The sequence below is a fragment of the Nanorana parkeri genome, unplaced genomic scaffold (assembly GCF_000935625.1).
Source record: "Nanorana parkeri isolate BGI_ZX_2015 unplaced genomic scaffold, ASM93562v1 scaffold689, whole genome shotgun sequence".
NCBI lineage: Eukaryota > Metazoa > Chordata > Amphibia > Anura > Dicroglossidae > Nanorana > Nanorana parkeri.
Genome location: NW_017306957.1, coordinates 277,208 through 299,440, shown reverse-complemented (window position 1 = coordinate 299,440; position 22,233 = coordinate 277,208). Strand labels below are relative to the sequence as shown.

The following is a 22,233-nucleotide window of genomic DNA, read 5'->3' as shown; positions in this document are numbered from 1 at the left end:
TTCACTTTGCTGATCATCTGTTTACATAGCATGCTGTCAATTTAAGTTCTCTATCTGAGGGCTTGTTTTCACCATCACCAGACCATAACGTTTTTTAAACGCCCCAGAAATACATTCCCATGTATTCCTATGGTATTTTAGGGCTGTAGTTCCCACCAGTGCAGTCTGTTCCAGTGCTTTAAAAAAAAAGTACTGCAGGCATGATTTTTTCTGGTCTTGAAAACACCAGAACTCGACAAAACACATATAAACGCACTGGAACGAAAGTAAAAAAAAACCCAGAAAAACACTACTGGTCATCTTTGATAACCGAGTCAACATTGTACCACTACGTTATGGAAAAGGGCATTTCCACCTGAACATTGGTGACGTTGGATGTGTCCTGCAAAGATGGTGGACAAACATTTGGACACAGACAGTTTTGTCACCTATGTACAAGAATGTCCTGAGCTTTATGACCCAAAATACATACAATGAGCGAATTTCGGCAGTTCTTGATTAATCGGCTGAAATTCCCTCAGTGGATGGCCTTGTCGGCAAGGTCCCACCTGACGTCCTTCCATAGCAAAATAGAAGGACCTGGGTGGTAAACTGTTGTCCAAACATTGCCTGTATCCATTCAGATTTAGGCACTGTTTAGGTATTTTGACTGCTGGTGGGGTTGACTGTAAAAATACAAAAGCTGCAGTGGGAAATGTATCCATCAACGCTAAACAGGAATCTAGGGATGTGGTAGGGATGTTTCCATTGCATATATACAGTATGTGGGGGCATGGCAGGGATTTGTCCATTGTCTATATATACAGGTGAAACTCGAATAATTAGAATATCATGCAAAGTTCATTTATTTCACTAATGCAACTTAAAAGGTGAAACTAATATATGAGATAGACTCATTACATGCAAAGCAAGATAATTCAAGCCGTGATTTGTCATCATTGTGATGATTATGGCTTACAGCTCATGAAAACCCCAAGTACCCCAAATCCACAACCTCAAAAAAGTAGATGATTACATGCAATCAATAAAACAATGATTGTACATAGAACAATATCGGACCTCTGAAAAGTACAAGCATGCATATGTACTCAGTACTTGGTTTGGGCCCCTTTTGCAGCACTTACTGCAATTACTTTTGCATGATATTCTAATTATTTGAGTTTCACCTGTAAGTGGGGTGGTGGCATGGGTGTGTCCATTGCCTATATATAATTGGTGGTGTGGTAGGGATGTGTCCCTTGCCCATATAGATTGTGCTGGAAGGTGTCCATCTTTCTCATCCCAGAAAGTTGTGGGGTTAGGTTTAGACCCCTACTGCATTAACCAGCTCTACCTTGTACACAAGCAATAAGTCAGAGGCAATGCAGAAATCCACATGTGACATCAGCCTTTGTGTGGAGTCCTCAGATAGAAGCAATATTTACTGATAAGTGGATTCATTTATCCCAGGAAATTAGCAAAACATGAGCAACCAATTGTGTGATTGTTGCAGTGGTAAATTAAATGTTCTCCTATTCATCTGCAGAAACAAGCGGTGGCGTTTTCAATTTACAGATGTTTGATTTTGCTTTTGTTTTTGTAAGTCGCGCTGCGTACGGGAATGCGTCTCTGATTGTCTCAGCTGTGTCTCATTAGCATGAATGCAAAGGAGCCCTAAGAAGTGATTACATGTTGACGCCAAGAAAAGGAAAGTGCAATTTGAAGTATTAAGTCCTGCACTGTGTAGCCTGATCTCATACAATACCAACTATGAGGGACACCCCCCAAACATTTGGGGCAAAGATGTGTCTAGGTCCCTTCTATAACTGCCGTCGTTTAAGATAGAGAAATAAAATACTGAGCATCTATACTTCATGCTGAAAATAAACAGTTTTATGAATTTGCAGACACTGACAAGGGCTCACCTTTGCCAAAAAAACAAGCAAACAAACTACAAGATGAATTCCAGGCAACAAATTCAATTACTGCAAATCCAGCAAACACTGCATCTGTGTCAAAGTCAGACTATTTACACAATGTATTTAATCAGCTTGTAATGTAATTACTCTAATCAAAATATGCCAGAGAGCGGCTCACCTGTGCAGTAAGTGGGTCTGCTTACTTTAGCAAGTGGTTATAAGAAAAGTTTTGGTCCTGACACTTTAATGCATCAGTTTTTCTGTATGAATGAGACACCAAGTAACCTGCAGTCTGAATGATTGGGGATTCCTCGCTTGTATCACTAGAAGGGGTTCCCGGATCACCAGAATAAAGACAGAAGGAAGTAGAACGGACTAGAGCACTATTGCAATAACTGGATAAAAAACTGGAGGGGGGAGTGGTAAAATGTATGTTCAAGCAGTTCACATTAAGGCTAAACTCTAGGCACAAAACTTTAATTACTTCCGTAACCACAGAGGATGTAAATCAACTTTGTGTGTAGCAAATGTCTTTACAAACTCAAATATCACCTTGTAAAAGTAGCAGTGACGTCATCACTTTTTGTACATAGTCTGTACAGAGAGCAGTGGGAGGGACCCAGCAGGCCCCACCCGCTACAGGCTGCCTGCAGAAAACTGCAGGAGGGGGCGTATACAAGACTAGTCACCCTGCACAGGTGGAGAGAGCAGCAGTGATTGATCTTTATTACAGAAAGCACAGAGACAAAGTTTCACACTGGATTCATGTACAAATCTGGAAGACATAAAGCAATCCAAGATTTAAGTAACAATACACATGACACTTTTATTAAATGTTTGCTTATGCTGGAATTCAGCTTTAAATGCATTTTAGGTTACAGTTCTATGCTTTGTGAAGGTGCCATTTCCAAATGAGAACATCTCAAATGATGGATTAATAGGGTCGAGAACTGGAGCCTTCAGCTCTTCCATCACTATGATCAAGAAAGAAGAAAGGAAGAAAATGTGGTGTTATCTGTAAGATCTTATTGGACCTTAGAACAAGCTGTGTTATGCTGGTTCACTGGGCGAATTCACTTCACAACTTGCCGGGATCATTGTTTCTGGTGATGGGTTCTCATTGAAGTAAACACTGTGGCTTATTGTCACTTTGTCAGTCTTTGGGTGGAGGATTCTATATCCCGTACTTTGTTCACTATAGCCCACCAGAATACCCTCAATAGCTGTGTCCTCCATTTTGGATCGCTTCTTCTTTGGAATATAGGCATAAGTTTTACATTCAAATACTGTAATGTGCTCTAAGCTAGGCTTTGATCCATGCCACATTTCAAATGGGGGTGCTTTCAATGGCTTTTGATGGTGGTCTGTTCTGTATGTATGTTGCAGACATGACTGTTTCTCTCCTGTACTTCTTAGGTAGGTTAGCATCTGACAGCATGAATCTGGCCAGTTCTATAAGAGTGCGATTTTTCCGTTCTGCTACACCATTTTGTTTAGGAGTGTATGGTGTGGCGGTCTGGTGTACTTTACCTTGTTTAGATATGATTCCACTTCCTTACTGATGTATTTCCCTCCATTGCCTGTGCGTATAATTCCTGGTTTCCATTGGAATTTTTTGCTGGACATGGCTACAAAGTTTTTCTGATGTTTCATCCTTCCTGACTGATGTGGGAATAGATGAGATAAAATGACACCACTCTTAGCTTCATGCGTTCCATGAATAGGACCTAATTGTTTTCTGTGAGTTATTATACTTTAAACAATTGTATTGCTCATTCAACTACTTTACTTAAAGTACACCCACCATTAATTAGCAGAAAGATATGCACTATTGTCAGTTTTTTATTGCATGTATCCTAGAAAGAATACATAACACGCTTGGCATGTTTTAATTTTATTAAGGACATTTATTTTCTTTTTGTTTCCTTGAATGAATAGCATCATCATCATAATTAACATTATTGGAATCGCTATTGTTCTAAATAGTGAAAATGAATTTCATGTTCATAGTTGTATTTTTTAAGATTGCACAAAAAGGGGAAGGATTAGAACTAGGGATGAGCCGAACACCCCCCTGTTCGGTTCGTATTCAAACATTCGAATGGCCGAAATGTTCGAATACGAAATTGAACTCAATGCAAGTGTATGGGGGTCGAATGTTCGACCCCCACACAGTTGCCGGTACATGTAATAAATACAGTGTACTGGCCCCCTTACCTCCGCTGCTGTCCCGGCCTCCGGTCCCCTGGTCCGTCCACTCGCTGTCCCGGCCTTCGGTCCCCTGGTCCGTCTGCTCGCTGTCCCGGCGGTCCGTCGGCTTTTCTCCTTCAGTCCGGCCGCGGCTCCTCTGCCCCGCCCCCCTGCCTCCACTTCGTCTGCAGGCTGGGAGCCATACCTTCAGGCCCCTCCTCCGCTGGGCCCTGATTGGGCAAAGTCTTGCACCTGACCTGTGGTCAGGTGCAAGACTTTGCCCAATCAGAGCTTCAGTCGAGCACTCGAACTGCCGATGTTCGATTCGAACTCATGTTCGAATCGAACACTTGGCCCATCCCTAATTAGAACCTCTATTAGGTTTTTATTACTGACTCGTCTGCTTTTTTCACTAAATGCACTATATAGCTTCCTATGTCTGCTCGCCATTTCCTTTTTTTAACCACTCCCCTTAAACAGTTTAGCCACGGACAGTTTTTGGCGCAGCACATGCTACTTCCATATCATCCTATGAACTGTTCTTTTAGGGAAACATCTCTGTGTCTCTGATGTCTTTAGTGCTTTATTTCTACTTCTTTCATAGATTTTCCTTTTGGGCAGTATTTGCTAAATCTACAGGTCACATTATTTTTAATTGCAGGAAATGTTACTCTACTAATCTGTCGCCAATTAAAATATTTTTTTTTCCTGTGTTCCTATCAGAAGCCATTACAGTCAGGCAGCCTTTGTCTTAATTGGGAAAGGATTATAAAGGTCACAACAAATATCCACTGTTATGAAAGGTACATAGAAATCCAGAGGGAGGCTCGAAGGGTGCAGCAATCTATAATTACGGGAACAAAGAAACCAAAACCACCAAGAAAAGTGACTGTGTTCAACATGTAGTAATATGTAGTAACATAGTTCTAGCCAACACTATTAAAGGTGACCTGCCAGAAACTTTACAAATCTACATAAATACTTTCCTGACTTGTGACAATTTACCACAACAGTATTATTTAAAAGGAAAAATCTTTTAAACTGTGTTTACACAGCCATCGACGCTGATACTTGTCATGCACACCTGCAGCCGTGCATTTAGCGTAGCTTGCTGGTGTGGATAGACCCCTAGGGGTCTATTTATAACCAATTCACAAAGTCATTCATAGGAAATAAATATTGCATATGCTCCTAAGCTCTATCTAGTAGCCATAATGCAGTATTACAAGGAAATAAGTATTTCCTATGCTCCTAAGCTCTATCTAGTGGCCATAATGCAGTATTACATTACATACGTTCGACCTGTTGGCCGACCCGAAGCCACTCGAAGCAAGCCGATGTACGGCTGATTTCAGGCGATGTACGGCTGAAATCAGCCGTACCAGCCTGAAGTGAATAGCCGAACAGTGTTCGGCTCACTTCACTTCAGATCGGTCATTCACTCGGCTGCCCTCGGCAGCTTGGTGAATAGACCCCTATATCTAAGTACATATATTTTGCGTCTATTCGCACACAACAAACGTTCAGAAAGATCCGCAGGGTGAATGGTTCTCCAGATTGGTTAGAAATTAACCCCTTTGTCTTACATTACTTGACATACATGCACTTACAAAAAGTGGATAAACTATAAGACTAATGTTTTGGAATAGCTCACATCTAATGCTCCCTGACACCTAGAAAGAAAATGGTCTGCTTTAATTCTAAGAAATCCAGAATTGCCTTATTTAAAGGATCAGTCCACCCATAAGTAGAATTTTATTTATCAGTAATTAGTCCCTGGGGTCCTATATGTCATAGATGCTCCAACAGTAAAATCTACAGTAACTCCAAGCCCTCACCACCTGAGAGTTTTTGGTAGGTATGTCCCAATACTAATACTAGTACTGATATCGGGGCCCATACAGGGCATTTTCATGAATAATTGTACTCGTGAAAATGCCTCAATACATAGAGCCGATACTGGCGCTTTACATTTTTTAATAGAGTCGGCTGCTAGGAGGTACAGCACTTGATAGGGACCTCAGGCAGCTGTTTTTGACAGTGCCGGTCTGGTTGTACATTGCCTCCGTCTACTTCCTGGCGCTGGCACAGCAAAGGACAGTCCCATACCCACCTGTACCACCCCTTGAGCCAGCATGAGCCCGACACCCACCTATGCAGCAGGAGACGCACCCGTTCAACCCAGGAACCAGCTGCATAGCCCTGGAGAGCACGGCACCCGTCTTTAGAGCCCTGGAGAGACCCAGACGTAGCCCTGGTGACATCTGTAGGCAGCCCTGGTGAGACCTGTATGCAGCTCTGGTGAGAAACTGCCCTAAAATCATTTGTTTGTATTGTTGTAGAAAAAATGTCACATGTCCCTTTAAGAAAAAGTATCAGTAATTGGTATCGGCAAGTACCCGAGGGAAAGTACTTGTACTTGGTCTTGAAAAAATGGGATCGGGACATCCCTAGATTTTGGTGATCCTGCTACAATCATGTAAAACAATATTAAAATAAAACTACAAATTGACTTTCAAATTACTATTTTGTGCTGCTTCCCTGAGAGAATGATTACACACACTTTCTCTTCTCCTGGATATAAGTGCCTCTGGGTCCTATACAGATGAGGCTATCAATTTTCATTTTGACACACCACCAAGTTATGTCTTAAAGTGACTACGGCTGTATCACCTGTTTCTATCAAGTGTGTTACTTCCATATATCAGCTGATGTGCTGTGACCATCCAGCTGTCACGGATATGTCTCCGCAAACGGATTAGCAAGTGTCTATTTTTAGGGCACTGCCTTTCTGATTCACATAATTAGTCAGTTTACTGAAAATTCACAGCCTTCCCCTTGAAGCATATCATATCCAATATATTGCAATTAAGCAGTCCTTAGATGTGGAGGCTGATTAGTTTTTGTTTTTTAGGCTTTATTTCCTTTATTTTCACCTGGTGATCCTGCTAGTAACACACTTCCTATGTTAGGGTGGCAATGGAGCCATCCTTGGACAGCAGCATTGTCACCCTGTGGAGAGGGTAGTGTTAAATGGACTACAAGAATTAGATGGACTTGACTAGCAAACTAAATGCAAACTCCAGCTAACACTTTTTCTAGCAGTTACAGCAACTGTTAAAATTTTCCTATTACATAAATTAATAAAAGCTGACTAGTGTAAGCATCTCTGTCAGTGGTAAATGATTTCTGTCAACTCTCTATCTGCCACTTTTGACGGACAGCTTGGCCTGTTAAAGGAAGTTTAAAAATAGGATCACCAGGTGAAAATGAAGCAAAAACCCTAAAAAAAAGGAAACTGATGCAGCCACCGCATCTAAGGACTGGTAAGCTGCAATATTTTTTTTCCTTTTGGGTTTAGATACACATATTTTATGAATCGTAAAAAACATTAGTGTAGTGTAACACTTTTGGTTAAGTATTATAGTATCTATTATAGAGCGCTCCACCTCTGTCCATAAAGATGGACAACTGAAAAGAAAAGAGGGACAGTCCCTCCAAATGAGACACAGTTGGGAGGTATGGTAAAATCACCAATTTTGTCATAGGTATTAGGGTATTTATTGCCTGTGTTTAATGTAATAAAAGTTGTAGATTTGGGAGGGGGATATTTTTCTATTGATGCTGGAGTCTGTATGCATGCAACATAGTACATTGTTAGAGTTCAATTTTAACTGCTTGTGGTACATAAAAGTCTTCATGTGTAATTGCATTTGGCAACTTTATTCCTTTGCACATATTAAACCGTAATATATAATATATTTCTAAACACATACCTTCCTATCTAGTAAGCCCATGGCAGTGTACATTCAATGGACCTTTAACTTGGAATGAACACAATGATATATTTGCTGTCAGTATCATTTTACAGACAGATATCAAAACTTTGTTGTTTATATTTTGTAATGTTCTAGGAGATCTTTGAAATTAAATCACATTTAATGAATTTAGATTTAGTAGCTCTCTAGTTACAGCTTAAAAAAACAAACAAACATATTTTAAATCCAATTTCCCTCCCGCCCATAAGAAAACAGTGTAGACTCTCTCAATGTCAGCCTAATTTCAGTTTGCAGCTGATGTGAGCCAGCTTATTGTAAAGGAAGATTTTGGGTGGCTGACTCATAAAATTGATCAATTGACTTTATAAATGTGAATTAAAGGTTGATTAAATGACCTGCCAGTAGTCTTCATGTAATGATTGCACTGATTGATAGGACAGGTTGGGCTATCACATATCGGCTGGTATGCACAGTGCCAGCTCTCCACCACTCCGACAGCAATACATAAAAACACAAGGAGGGTACGCTGATCACCCCAACAACAAATACAAGCAGGGAGGATTGCCAAGGTTTTCTTGAAGAGGATGTACAGAAATCTCAACAGAGAATGTTTGATTTTGAGATGAGAAATGTGTAAGTAACCGATATTAAATGTGACACTGTTGTTGGTGGCATTGCAGTTTGTTGCTGTCCTCTGTCATTGTTCTTGTTCGGTTGTTTGGAGCTCCACTATGGTTTTATGAAACGGGGTCACTTTGTATTAATTATCATTTTATTTAAAGTGGATCTAAAGACAAACTTTTTGGGGGTTTTGGATGGAGTGGAAATAAGCATAATATCAACATTTCAGGGGCCACAGAGGACCCATTTTTTAATGTGACAAGTTTGTCATGACCTTAAAACAATATACTTCCATGATATGAAATTTGTAATCGAACCTCATTTACATGTATTTACATACAGGTAAAATACACCTGTATTTGTGGCACCCAAATCTATAGCAATGTAAGGACAGAAAATACTGTACTCTGGAGTATGCTCACAACCGCTTGCACTGGTATTTGGGTATCACAGAGTGAGTTTCTGAATGCAAAACTTCTGGAGTCAGTCTTATACCTGAATACAGCATTTTCTATCTATACATTGCTATGGACAGAAAACTGCCGCAAGTGTGACTCCCGGGTGCCGCAAATACAGGTGTATTTTCCACTTGTATCCGCTCTGCATTATGCCGATGTGCATAAGCCCTAAAAGCTTTTTTTTTTTTATGAGTTCTGGCTTTCTCTTTATAAAAGTTACTGCGGTATAACACTACTGAGGCGTCGATGGTCTGATGCTGGTTGAATTTGTTTACAGGTTTTTATTGCTGCCTGTGTGTCCCTGTTGGGAGATTTGCCATCTATGTGTCCTGATGACTATCCATAGAAAGTAATGGGGAAATCTTAAGGCCTGGTTCACACCTGGGCGTTTTACAGCGCGTTCCTACGCGTAGCAGGGGGGCGGAGACGGTGGGAAGTTTAAAAGTGAAACAAAAAAAGTTATTTTTTTTTTTTTAAATAGAGAAAATAAAGGAAAAAAAGAAAAAAATACATCGTACCTCCAGTGAAACGCGCATTTCACTGAACGAAAAACGAGCTGAAAAACGACCATACAAAAAACGCTCAGGTGTGAACCCAGCCTTAATGTTTGCAGTTGCCGACACACGACCTGTTCTGATGACAACAGTCTAAGAGGAGAGATTTTCCTCACTTCCTGCTTTGCCTCCAGGGCAGGAATTGAATAGAAATTTTCCCAATAGGGAAAATTACACACACACAAAAAAAGATTGATATGGGTGCTAAACCTAGTCTATCCAAAATGAAAAAAATTATTTATGTTATGCACACTTTAAACAATTGTGGCTTTATAATGTGATCCATATTGTGCAAAAACATTTTTTTACTACACTGCCTGCTGTGTTTTAGGATAAGAAGTGAATCGAAATCTCTCCAATTGGAACTCAGACAGCAGTAAAAAACCTGATATGGGTTCTAACGCTTCCCTAGTCTATCTAAAACATCCTTGAAATGTAAGCATGTCCTTGTAATTGGTTCAGTACTGTGCAAAACTTTTTTTAGCTTTAGTTGCAGTGAGAAAGGATTAGAATCTCTGTCAAGAATTTGTTGTGATCTGTGCCACTGTTTCTTGCTGTGAAAGTGTGCATTACTCTGTTTTCTTTAAGCTGTGATTATGAGATCTGCCTGTCCTTGAAAGGACTGCATTCTATAGGGTGCCACAATGGAAGGATCATTGCTGTTCTGGTGGAAAGGGCAATGCTGCAAGATCAGTAGTGGGTAGCTCTAGATGTTGGATGTTGTCCCTCATCTTTGTTTGGGTGCTCAACTTTTCCTGCTATTAACTTAACAGACATCTGAACAAAATTACCCTGATACGATTGTGCCTGATTTGTACTGAGAAGAGTAGAATGTAAGCTCCTCTGGCGCACAAAAAGATGTGAATGGTTTAATATTCTCTGCACAGCACTGCAGATTGTCACAGCTTAATAGATGTATGATAATAGTGTGTGACAGTGATCAGATCATTCCCCGATATTTATATTGATTAGACTTCCGAATACCTTAAGACCGTGCACGATGTGGAGATTAAATGAAACCCTCCTACAGGATGTGACTGTTAAAATAGCCATATCTCAAGCTAAATCCGACTTTATATTAGACCATGAGCAAGAAAAAACGGCGCTTCCGATAAAGTGGGAGGCATTGAAATGTGTGCTCCGTGGTGCATTAGTGTCCCATGGCGCACATATTAAAAGAGAGAAGGCACAGTTGATTACCTCTCTCTTGTCTGAGATACACTTATTGGAGAATCAACATAAGAGTACAAGAGATGCGGATGTTTTCCAGTCATTGCAACAGAAAAGGGCTGAGCTCTGGCAGATCCTGGATCTCTCTTACCAACGGCATAAAGACTGCTTGAAGCGTGGGCTGTATGAATCTGGGGCCAAAGGTGGTAGGATGTTGGTGCGATCAATACGAAATAAACAAGCGCAAACGTATATTTCCAAAATCCACTGTCCAGCTAAAGGAATGGTCCACTCCTCGGAAACAAATAGCTGCAGTATTCCAAGAATACTATAAGAGCCTTTATAATTTAAACACTATGTCAGACGCGAGATATAGAGAAGAAGAAGAAACCCCTTTACTGGAGTATATATCTCAGACAGCTTTACCTGTATTAGACCCTTTAATGGTGGAATCGCTGGCGTTACTTTTTTCCCTAGAGTAAATCTTAAACGCAATAAGCTTGATGCCATCGGCTAAGAGCCAGGAACTGACGGATTCACAGGGATCTTTTATAGAGAATTTAGAGAGGAGTTGGTTCCAATATTAGGAACCACTTTTAATGCGTTATCAGAGGGATGTGTTTTTACACAACAGGCCCAAGAAGGGGATATCACTCTTGTACCTAAAGAGGAGAAAGATCCCTCACAGTGTGGGAGCTATAGGCCCATATGTCTGATAAATGTTGATTTGAAGATTTACGTCAAAATATAAGCAAATCATCTTCAGCCATATATAGCATCTCTAATACATTCGGAGCAGGTGGGAGAGAAGCAAGAGAATACAATTAAAATGATCTTGCTTATAGATCACTGTCGCCAACAGTGGCTTTATTTGTGTCTACTGGCGTTGGATGCAGAGAAAGCCTTTGATAGGCTTCAATGGGGATTTATGAAGGCCACATTAGTCCAGATAGGATTGTTTATGCCTTTTATACAGAAAATTTTAGCTCTATATTCATGTCCTACAGCAAGAGTACGGGTAAACTGAAAACTTTCTGACTCATAATAATAATTCATTATTTCAAATGGAACACATCAGGGGTGCTCCCGATTCCCTTTTTTATATGTATTGGCAATGGAGTATTTGGCTAATGCGCTATGAGCAACTGATGATATTAATTGGGTAGATATGGGGGAAAACTCATAAATTAAGTTTATTTGCTGATGATGCACTCTTATATTACTAATCCCAGGGTCGCTATGGACGATTTAGTAATTTTCAAATAAACGTAGCTAAGTCACAGTGTACGGAGGTTCCCCCACCCCAGGGTAAACGCAAGTCCTTAAGCCGTAGTTTTCCATTTCTATGGACAATGCAGGCCTTAAATTATCTGAGTATTCAAATATCAAGAGATCTAAGTAAATGATATATATTAAACTATTTACCTTTATTAGAATCCACTCATCGACGAATGGAGGCCTGGGTTTCTAAGAAACATTCTTGGATGGGTAGGATGGCATCATTTAAAATGGACCTTTTACCAAGATTTCTTTACCTGTTTCAGACTGTTCCGATTGGAGTTCCTCTGCCTTATTTTTGTCAATTGAGGACATATCTTCTGCGCTATATATGGGCTTCTTCGAAATCCAGAATTTCCACAAGGATTACTAAGCCATAGATTCTTAAAATGAAGTATAACAGTACCATCACCAATAATACAAGCGGTTAATGCTCTTGGACTTCTACCATTGACAGAATTGGAACCAGTACAGAATCCAAGTGCAGGAAGGTGGCTTAATTACCTGCAAATGAAACATTTTTATATTCACCTTAGTGTGAGAGGGCAGATATTTAGGGAATTTACGTAATTTGAAAACATTTGTTTAAGTAAAACAAAATACACACATGCTGTATCTAGGATATACCACATTTTAATTACCTTAAAGGAGAACTATGGGGTCAGTGTTTTTCCCCATAGTTCTCCTTAGGGTAACGGGAGGACACAAAATAGCGTCCTCCCGTTACCCTAAGCTCAGTATACCGCGAGCTACAGCTCGCGGTATACTGAGACGCCGCACCTGGAGCGGATCCCGACTTAGATGACGGGATCCGCCCAGCTGCGTGAGTGACAGCTGGCTCTGCCTATCTAGAGGCAGAGCCAGCTGTACCCGCCCCCTCCCCCGTCCGTTCCGCCAGTCAGCGCTGGCAGATCGGAGCGGGGAGAGGGGAATCCAGCCCCTCCCCCTGTCACGGCAGAGAGCCGTGACAGGATCGAGAGGTGAGGGAACCCGGTATGTGTTCCCTCACCTCCCGATCTACTGAGCCGACCTGTGACAGTCTCATTGTCACAGGTCGGCTTAGAACTATGAGGTGAGTGGAAATCACTCATGTCATAGTTCTCCTTTAATATGCCTTCCCTACTAGACCATTCTATACTAGGGAATGAGAATGGGAGTTGGGGTATCAAATATCAGAAGAAGACTGGAATAAATCATTTAATTTGACCTTTAAGTCAAGTCTGTGAAGGTTCTGATTCATCCAGGTCATGGTATATCTGTAAAAAAATTAATCAAGGCAACTGTACTTGCTGTATTTTTTTTATCCGACCCAGCTTTCTCAATTCCGAATAACTTGTACAAAAATTATCTGGGAATAAATATGGTGAATGTTGCTCCAATCCACATAATCTGTTAATCGCAACCAGAAAGATTCACCATATTTATTCCTAGATAATTTTTGTACAAGTGTGAATGTGAATGGGTATATCCGATTTCCGGAATACAGGGGAAAGGGGGTGTTCAAATTTGTACTTATTGATCATACAGTATATGCATGTGTGGTGAACCTGTCTGATAGTCATGACCTTTTGGAATAAACTATATAAGATCATTTCGATCTTAATGGGCAAGTATATATCAGTGACATGCAGTACCTTCTGTGCTGGGTAAGGCATTGCCCTAGCCCCGCCACGAGCATGCCCCACCCCCAGCCGGCCGAACCCCCAACCCTGTCACCAAGCCATATGTGGAGGAGGAAGGGAGAAGACAGGGAGGAGCCTCCCTGCCCCTCACTTGCTCATCACTGGTGAGGCATTTAGATCATGTCCTCCATGTTTTTTTTTTTCTTTTTTTGATTGGACAGCTTGGACCAATGGCGCTTTGCCATTGGTTCAAACCATCCACAGAGCTCACGCCTTTTAACATAGAGTAGAGGCTGTTGCAGCTTTTGCCTCACTATCTTAGGTTACACAAGCAGTTGGGAAAACCCGCTGCTGTGTAACCTAACTTAGCTGTCAAAAGCCGGATGCAGCGCCTCCTGTAATTAAAAGGCAGCGGTCCATCCATGGCAGGTTACACAGCTGGGAGGCTTTCCCTGCTGTGTAGCCTGTTACAAGCCGCTCTGAGTGGAGAAAAAGATGTCAACTTCAGACTTGAAGTTGACAGCTTTTTCCTCCATAATACAAGGTGAGGCTCTCAGCCTCAACTGCATCCCCTGCCCGTACGTCCCTGGTATATATTCACCAACCCAGAAGAAGCTCTTGCTAATGTAAGACCAGCAGGTCTCACTTCTTTACAATTTAAACTAATGTTGCATGTTTTAACAGCCGCCAAATGCATGATAGCGAAAGCCCGGATAACAAACTCCCCATCTATCTCTGAAGTTAAAAATAAAATGTATTGGACACTTTATAATAAAAAACTATCTGCTCGCTTTTACGACTATATGTCCAAATTTGAAAAACTCTGGGAGCCCTGGGTTACCCATTTCCTCCTTCTATCTTTTGACGGTCACCTACTGACCTAATAATGCTGACATCATTTAGACTCCCACTTACTCATCCTGATTGCTTACCCATAAAACCAAATTGACACTCCTTTAAACCCTTAGCTTTTTCCCTTTCTTTTCATTATTCATTCTCTATTTTCCTCATATAGCTATCTCCCTCTTTTCCCTCTGGACCTTTTTCTCTTCTTAATACTACTTTATACTACGATAATTCTCAATAGTGTATATTGTAATGCATACTATAAGGCCAATTATTGCAGCTACTTAATCATTTTGTATTACCAGTGTATTGCATTGTTTATTGCTGCTCTGTACCAAAATTTACAATATCTTGTCCATGTTTCATATTTTTGTACTATTGTTAAAATCTTAATAAAACATTTTTGAAAATAAATTTTTAAAAAATAGTGTGAGACGGTAGTGGGGACATTAGAATGTAAGCTCCCCTGGTGCAGAGAGTGATGCATCAGTGTTCTACATACAGCGCTGTGGAGATATATAACAGTTTTACTGTGTGGCTGTGGTGGGGACATTAGAATGTAAGCTCTTCTGGTGAAGAGACTGATGTGACAGTGTTCTACGTACAGCACTGTGGAGATATATAATAGTTTTTCTGTGTGGCTGTGGTGTGGACATTAGAATGTAAGCTCTTCTGGTGAAGAGACTGATGTGACAGTGTTCTACATACAGCACAGTGGAGATATATAACAGTTTTACTGTGTGGCTGTGGTGGGGACATTTGAATGTAAGCTCTTCTGGTGAAGAGACTGATGTCAATTATTCTATATTCTAACACGTGTAGGTACACAGCTCAGAGTTCTGACAGTCCATTTCTATGTTTTCCAGGGTACAAGTGGAATTCTATGTCAATGAGAATACCTTCAAAGAGAGACTGAAACTCTTCTTCATCAAAAACCAAAGATCAAGTGAGTATCTCTTTCCTTGTTATACCAAGAACAAATACATATCTGTTATAAAAGGGATGCAATAGCTGTGCTCTCATTACAAAACAAATAAAATACTGATAGAATTCTAAGTTTTTTATTTACAAAATAGACAAAGGCCATATCGTCTGTCAGCACTCACTTCCTGTCTTGGTGGCACCACTTCCTAGGCAGGAAGTGAGAGGAAATCACCTTAGTGGACACTCGCACAGCACTATAAAACCTGACTGAACCAGGGGTAGGCTATCTCAGCACTCCAGCTCTAACAAAACTACCAATCTCATCATGTCTCTGGGAGCCATGCCTGTGGCTGTCAAAGTCTTTCAATGCCTCATGGGACTTGTAGTTTCACAACGGCCGCAATGCTGAGGTTGCCTACCCATGTCCTAAACTTTCCCCACTCTGTCCAAAACAAAAATAAGTTTTAGTTTAGAGTTCCATATTAACAAGACCTTCCAGAAGCTCTCCTCCAAGGAAATTAAAATAAAAAAGTAATAGTTGTCTGATTTCTCTGAGGTCCATGTAAGGAAAGCAGCCAAGAGTTCTATTCATTAGATATAAAAACAAAGTATTCCTGTGGTATCTCCCCATCCCAATTAGGCTGCCAGTAGACACAGGGGCTAGTTTCAAGGCTCCGTCCACCCATACACAAAGCAATCCTCTGAAGGAAATCCTGCACATGGCACAGGTTCTCTGAAAAATGAATTGATTTTGTCCTGGGCCAGTCATCAGACTCTAGCATATGGGTGTGCAGATATTCAATTATTTAGCTATTCAATTCGAATAGGTGCGACTGCTGTCAGCCTGTCATTGTTTTGTACAAGCTGAGCAGCCAACCTCCTGTAATTCCAGCCACAGGAATCCACATATACTTGCCGCTAACCCATGTGAATGTGGCCCTTAGCATAACTGCTTTGTCTTTCTGGGCTATTTATCTAATAATCAATGTATTTTTTAGAGAACATATGCCAGCTGCAGGTTTTTCTTTAGAGGATTGATCCAAAGCAATCTAGAGAGAAGTAATAAGACTAAGCAATAAAAGAAAATCACAACTCTTCACTCTAATTTAGGCGTTCATCTGGTGTACAAACATAGAAACAGGGACACCGGCACTCCAGTTGCGATGCAATAAAACGTCTATTTATTGACGTGATGCAGCATATCATAAATGCACCCATCTTTTCTTCTTTTGGAGTAAGCGGTCAGGAGTGTGATGGGCTCATGGACTCTCATCTGGTGTACAAGCCACAGTGGAAATATTCTATATAAAGCTGTAAAATTAACCCGTAAAAAAATATGTTTTAGCCATATCTCAGTGAATAGCCGCATGAAGTTATTTTTAAGGCTCACGCTATTATATATATATATATTTATTAAATTATACCTTTTTTATATACATGTGGAAAGGCATATTTGCTGGGTATACATTTACAGGTTCTGCTTTCTGTTTAGTAATGCGTCAAAAATTGTGCCCTAATGATCCTCTTATCTATGCAAATTTATGCAAGCTGGAGCAGTCATAGGTAGGACATAGTCCAGTTCTTAAAGGTTTTATGGGATTTAAATGCCACATGCGGTCTGTGTGTAAAGTACAGAGTGAATTTGTAGCTGCCTGCTGCCATCTATTGGTCAGTTTTGGTTTAGCAGGGTGGCTGCAATGTTTGACCTTAGTATTGCAAGCTGTGCACTCTCTGAAGGCAGCCTAATAATAAATGTGCATGTATCAGAGCTTTTACTAAACAAGGGCAGCTGTGAACAACACATTTTCCATGGCACTCATTTTTAAAGGGTCATTCCACCCAAAAAATATATTTCAGCAGTTTCAAACTTCTCTAGGGGACTCCGGCAGGGAGATATTTGTACTTCTGTCCATGGGGCAGCACATTACAAAGGGCTCCCACTTTCCATGTTTGATTTGTTAATGTACTTTATGGAGGAAGAAAGGAAAGGGAGGAGTGGGAATTCCCTAAAGTGGGCTGGAACACCCAAAACAGCCATTTTTCTTGTGTACACAGACAAGGTTGTGACTGCTTTGGGTGTTGTGCAAACATGAATAACCATAAACTGTTCAGTCAAGTATTTGTGGGTTACATTTCTATAATTATCAACAGCCTGTTGATTTGCAAAGGCTTTAGCAATGTCCATGTAGTGAGCTCATTAGCCATTCTCCTTCATGTGCAGAAAATTTAATTTTGTGTGTGAACAAGGAATTAAACAATTCCACTTTGATGATACAGTGATTTGTTTCCCGCTCTGTTCCTGAGTAATGGAAGAGCAACAGAAGGGGGATTTTCCATTTTTAAGAATGCCAGTTCCTTGATTTGAATACTAGCTGTTCTCCCAAAGCTTAGGAAGGAGGTAAAATAATGTTGTATGTCATGATTTAAGCAGTCATATATTTAAAGAATAATATCCTGCATTAATTGGATCACATCAGTGAATATTTAACCCTCATCCATCTAAATTTCTCTCTGATCCATACAACCACATTTCTGTTTGGAGCAGGTTATCCATTTACAAAATGATAAGCTGGAGGATTTGTATTGGCTATGTCCTTAAAGTACACTGTATGGCTAAAAGTATGTAAACACCCTCTAAATAAATGAGCTCAGATGTTGCCAGTAAAGGTACTGTAAGTGATTCTGCATAGAAATACATGACTGCTGAGAACTATAGTTAGCACAAACCATATAACCATAACCATATAACTTGATACATTTTCTTCCCTTGCCCAATTTTGAGCTAGGACTTCTTGTCTGAGTACCAAGTACCACAAATGCTGTTTTGTCTAAATGGACCTAAATTTCCAACAGACACACTCCAAAATCTTGTGGACAGGGGGGAGCAAACTCAAAATTAGGGCTCGTTTACACTTGGTGCATTGAGCTACATTAATCTGTGCTGATCAACGCAGGCAAAGACACTGTGAAAACAACTGTCCTCTATATGCCCTGTTCATACCATACGAGTGCGTTGGTATGTGTTGCATAAACATACAGCATGACTACATTTTATATGCAACACACAAAAATGCGTTACACCTATTGTGTATATAGTTAAATGTTATTTTTTTATTTTTTTTTGTAACTACATGAAGTTAAAAAAAATAATCACTGCAGTGCATTGTTACAACGCTTCAAATGCACAAATCAAGTGCACATCACACATCAACGTACACACATTATGTGAACCTTAAGACACAATTGCTGGTGTGAATGTACCCTTAATGTCCATAATGTGTGATAGGATGTTCAAAAAGCTTGTATAGATGTAATGGTGAAGTGTCCTCAATTGTTTGGCCATATAGTGTAGGCCTAGACCCTAACTGGATAATATTTACAGTAGTTTGCTGAAGTGCTGTGTACCAGCACATTATCCATATTATACGGTTTTCACCTTTTTATATACTGTTTTCCATCTCTTCCAGCCCCTTATAGGCACTTATAGGTCATACACTCACTCCTGCATCATTGCTCTGGACCAGTGGCCAGGGTCCCTTGAAGTCTCCACCAAGAGTGCATGTGACAGGGTGACATTTGCAGAGCACAATTAGAGAAAGTTGTTACTTCATAGCAGGAAGTGCCTGAACAAAGACTCTTATGGCAGGTTCGCCAAGTATTTTAATGAAAGCTGCAGATTTTATAATATTGTAAACATTTGATTGATATGTTAATGCATATATGAGATTTTAGTAATTTAGTTTAGATATACTTTAAGATCACAGCTTTCAGTTTGTGCAAACATAAATGTATAAAAACGTTTTAAACTCTTCCCTTATTTCCTGTTCTAGAAAACCTCACATTTCTCCTTATGTCTTTATATTTCCCTTTTACAATGCTGGCTTATGAAGCCATATGGTAAACACCTCTTCATTAACTAGAGCCATGCCACAAATAGATTTATTGTTTGTTTTTTGGTCTTTTCACATAATACATCTTTTCACTTACTGTCTTCCCTAACCTTCAGTTCAAGGTAATCATGTATCTCACAGCTGAATTACGCGATGCTCTGAAAGGCTATAATAGTGTAGAGGCAGTGGCGCCGGGGTCGCTTTATTGTCCTCGCTTCTGTTTTCTGCGTGGTTAAAAGATTAAAACCTTCACAAGAGAGAAAGGAACAAAATTGTCCTGACCTAGTTAACAACAAAGAAAGTGGTCAGAGAACGTCAGAATTCAACGCCTGGGGTCACTGCTGGGAATATTGTACAAACTCTTTTGGCTGGTTTGTTTAAATTATTGAAACATTTGATGATTTAAGAGTGCTGGGTCCTTAAAGATGCACATGAGACAAAAAGGAAGAGTTAGAATTCACAGGGATTCTCCAGAAAATAATTCAGTTTCTTCTACCGCGGAGAAGGGCTCTTCTGTCCGTTTACAGCCATAAGCCCATTCACTTTTCAAGTGTTTTTTGTTAGAATCTACTAGCAATTAGGTGACGCAGGATAGATAGAGCTGAATAGGTATCTACGAGCAGTCTCTCTTGGCACACATGAACTCATATAAGAGCTCAGGCCTTCAATAGCTCTTTGATAGAAGGTAATTAGCGAAGTCTTGCTGAATAGAATCACTTGGTGAGTAAATTAAAATACTTTTATTCTTCCTTGGAGAAGCTTTAAAATCATTTCTGTGTCTCTTTTGGGAAGATTCGCCTTCACTTCCTGTCTCGTCGACAATTTTTATCTGCTAACAAAAGAAAAAACCATGCGGCTTTTAAGGTGTCACAGCCGGATAGTGAAGGCGAATCTTCCCAAAAGAGACACAGAAATCATTTTAAAGCTTCTCCAAGGAAGAATAAAAGTATTTTAATATAGGGGGTGTGGTGTCCTAATTTTCTTTAGTGGTTCAACCAATTTTGTTTTCAATGTTTATCTACTAGACAGCATATCTTCAACAGGGACACAGACAGCAATGTGAGACCTTACAAAGCATTGTGACTATCCCTTACTCTAACAAAGCATACATATTTGGCTGTAGCTTTACTTTATAACTTTAAGTAATCAGAATGGAAAATAAAAAAACAATGTTAATAAATATTTAGGGTTTTCATTCTCTTATAAAAAAAAGCTGTATTAGAACTTTGGGATGACTCCTAAAGACTAAGGCTACACTGGCTAGTAAAGTGGCCCTGGCAAGCTTTTAGAAAACCCTAAATCCAAGTTTCTGAATACAAATGGTAGTATACGATTCTCTCCAGTGGCCCATGTCTCTCTACCTTCTCTCTGTTTGCGGCACTGCAGCCTTCGTATGACTATTGGGCATTCCGGAGTGTCGAATGCCTGTGTTTGTGCTGTGTTACTGCTGTGTCCTGTAGTAAATTAGGCAATAAAGGAACGAAAAACACAGCGTGGCCCAGGGAAGGGGGGTTTGTTGTATGCCAAATAGTCTTCCAAAGGCTGCAGTGCTGGATTAGAGAGAAGTGAGGAGACATAGGCCACCAGAGTATACAGCAGTGTTTCGGAGGCTGCTGGAACAGAGATTAAGTAGGAGACTGAAGCCATCAGAGAGGTTATTATAATGCTTCTATTGCAGGAACCTGGAACTACGATTTTTTTCTTTCTTTTTGACAGGGTCACTTTAATTCTTTTTGCTCCTCAGAGATTTAACTGCCTATTAACAAGTATCCCTCCCTTTACCATTGTATTGATTGTAGTGTGCTGCAAATGGAATGACTGCCAACAAGTGGTTAAATCTCTCGGCTGCATAGAGACTCAATCGCCCATGTAGCCCTGGGTTAATTTGGCAGCAGGAAGAGTGCACTTATAAATATTTTGTTATTGTCAACGCTGGTGAATACCATTTACTGCTATTACAATATGATTGTTGCATGCAGAGTATGACATGTCATATCAGCCAGTGGTGGTGAAAAGAACATTATAGCACAGTAGTTATTTTCCTACCAGCTATATACACATTATTGTATTTAATGTCATTGCTGTCCAGACATCACGTACCCAGCATCCTGAACTAAATCTACATTTATCCTTAATTGTTTCTGAAAAATGTTGCTGCCAGCATCAGTCAATATGATATCATTCATCTGGACTGTGATCACAACAATTGTTTTCTGCAAGGACAAATAATAATTCAGGCAGACAAGCGCCTGAGCTCTGTCCACACATTGGCTTTACCCGCTTCTTCCCTAATGCTGATGCTGCATGTATACACCAGTGCCAGTCTATGTGAATGTTCATTCAGCATATTTCTCTGTAGCTGTCACATGTCATGTTATAGTGACTCTCATTCTGTATTCTCTTCTAGGCCTTAGAATCCGTCTTTTCAATTTTTCCCTCAAACTTCTGTCCTGTCTTCTGTACATCGTAAGAGTATTACTGGATGACCCAACGCATGGGATTGGCTGGTAAGTCGCTGGGTCACCGCTCTCCAAATCTAAACTGCTGCTCTCCTCTCCAGATATAAATTATCCTTCACAGGAAGGACATCACTGCTCTCCAGATAAAATATCACAGGAGTGATGTCACTGCTCTCCAGATATAGATCAAATTTTACAGGAGTGATGTCACTACTCTCCAGATATACATAATATTTCACAGGAGTGATGTCACTGCTCTCCAGACATAGATCAAGTTTTACAGGAGTGATGTCCCTGCTCTCCAGATATACATAATATTTCACAGGAGTGATGTCACTGCTCTCCAGATATAAATAATATTTCACAGGAGTGATGTCACTGTTCTCCAGCTATAAATAATATTTTAGAGGTGTGATGTCACTGCTCTCCAGATATAAATAATGTTTCACAGGAGTGATGTCACTGCTCTCCAGATATAAATAATGTTTCACAGGAGTGATGTCACTGCTCTCCAGATATAAATAATGTTTCACAGGAGTGATGT

General features: G+C 40.2%; 1 protein-coding gene across 1 annotated transcript in view; it reads left to right on the top strand.

Annotated features, from left to right (window-relative positions):
* The window catches only part of KCNT1 (potassium sodium-activated channel subfamily T member 1), a 197,066-nt gene that overhangs the window by 96,949 nt on the left and 77,884 nt on the right, over positions 1–22,233 (top strand). The window contains exons 4-5 of the mRNA XM_018563725.1: positions 15,283–15,362; positions 21,638–21,737. Of these exons, the coding sequence (XP_018419227.1) occupies positions 15,283–15,362; positions 21,638–21,737 (180 nt within the window). The remainder of the gene's footprint in view (positions 1–15,282; positions 15,363–21,637; positions 21,738–22,233) is intronic.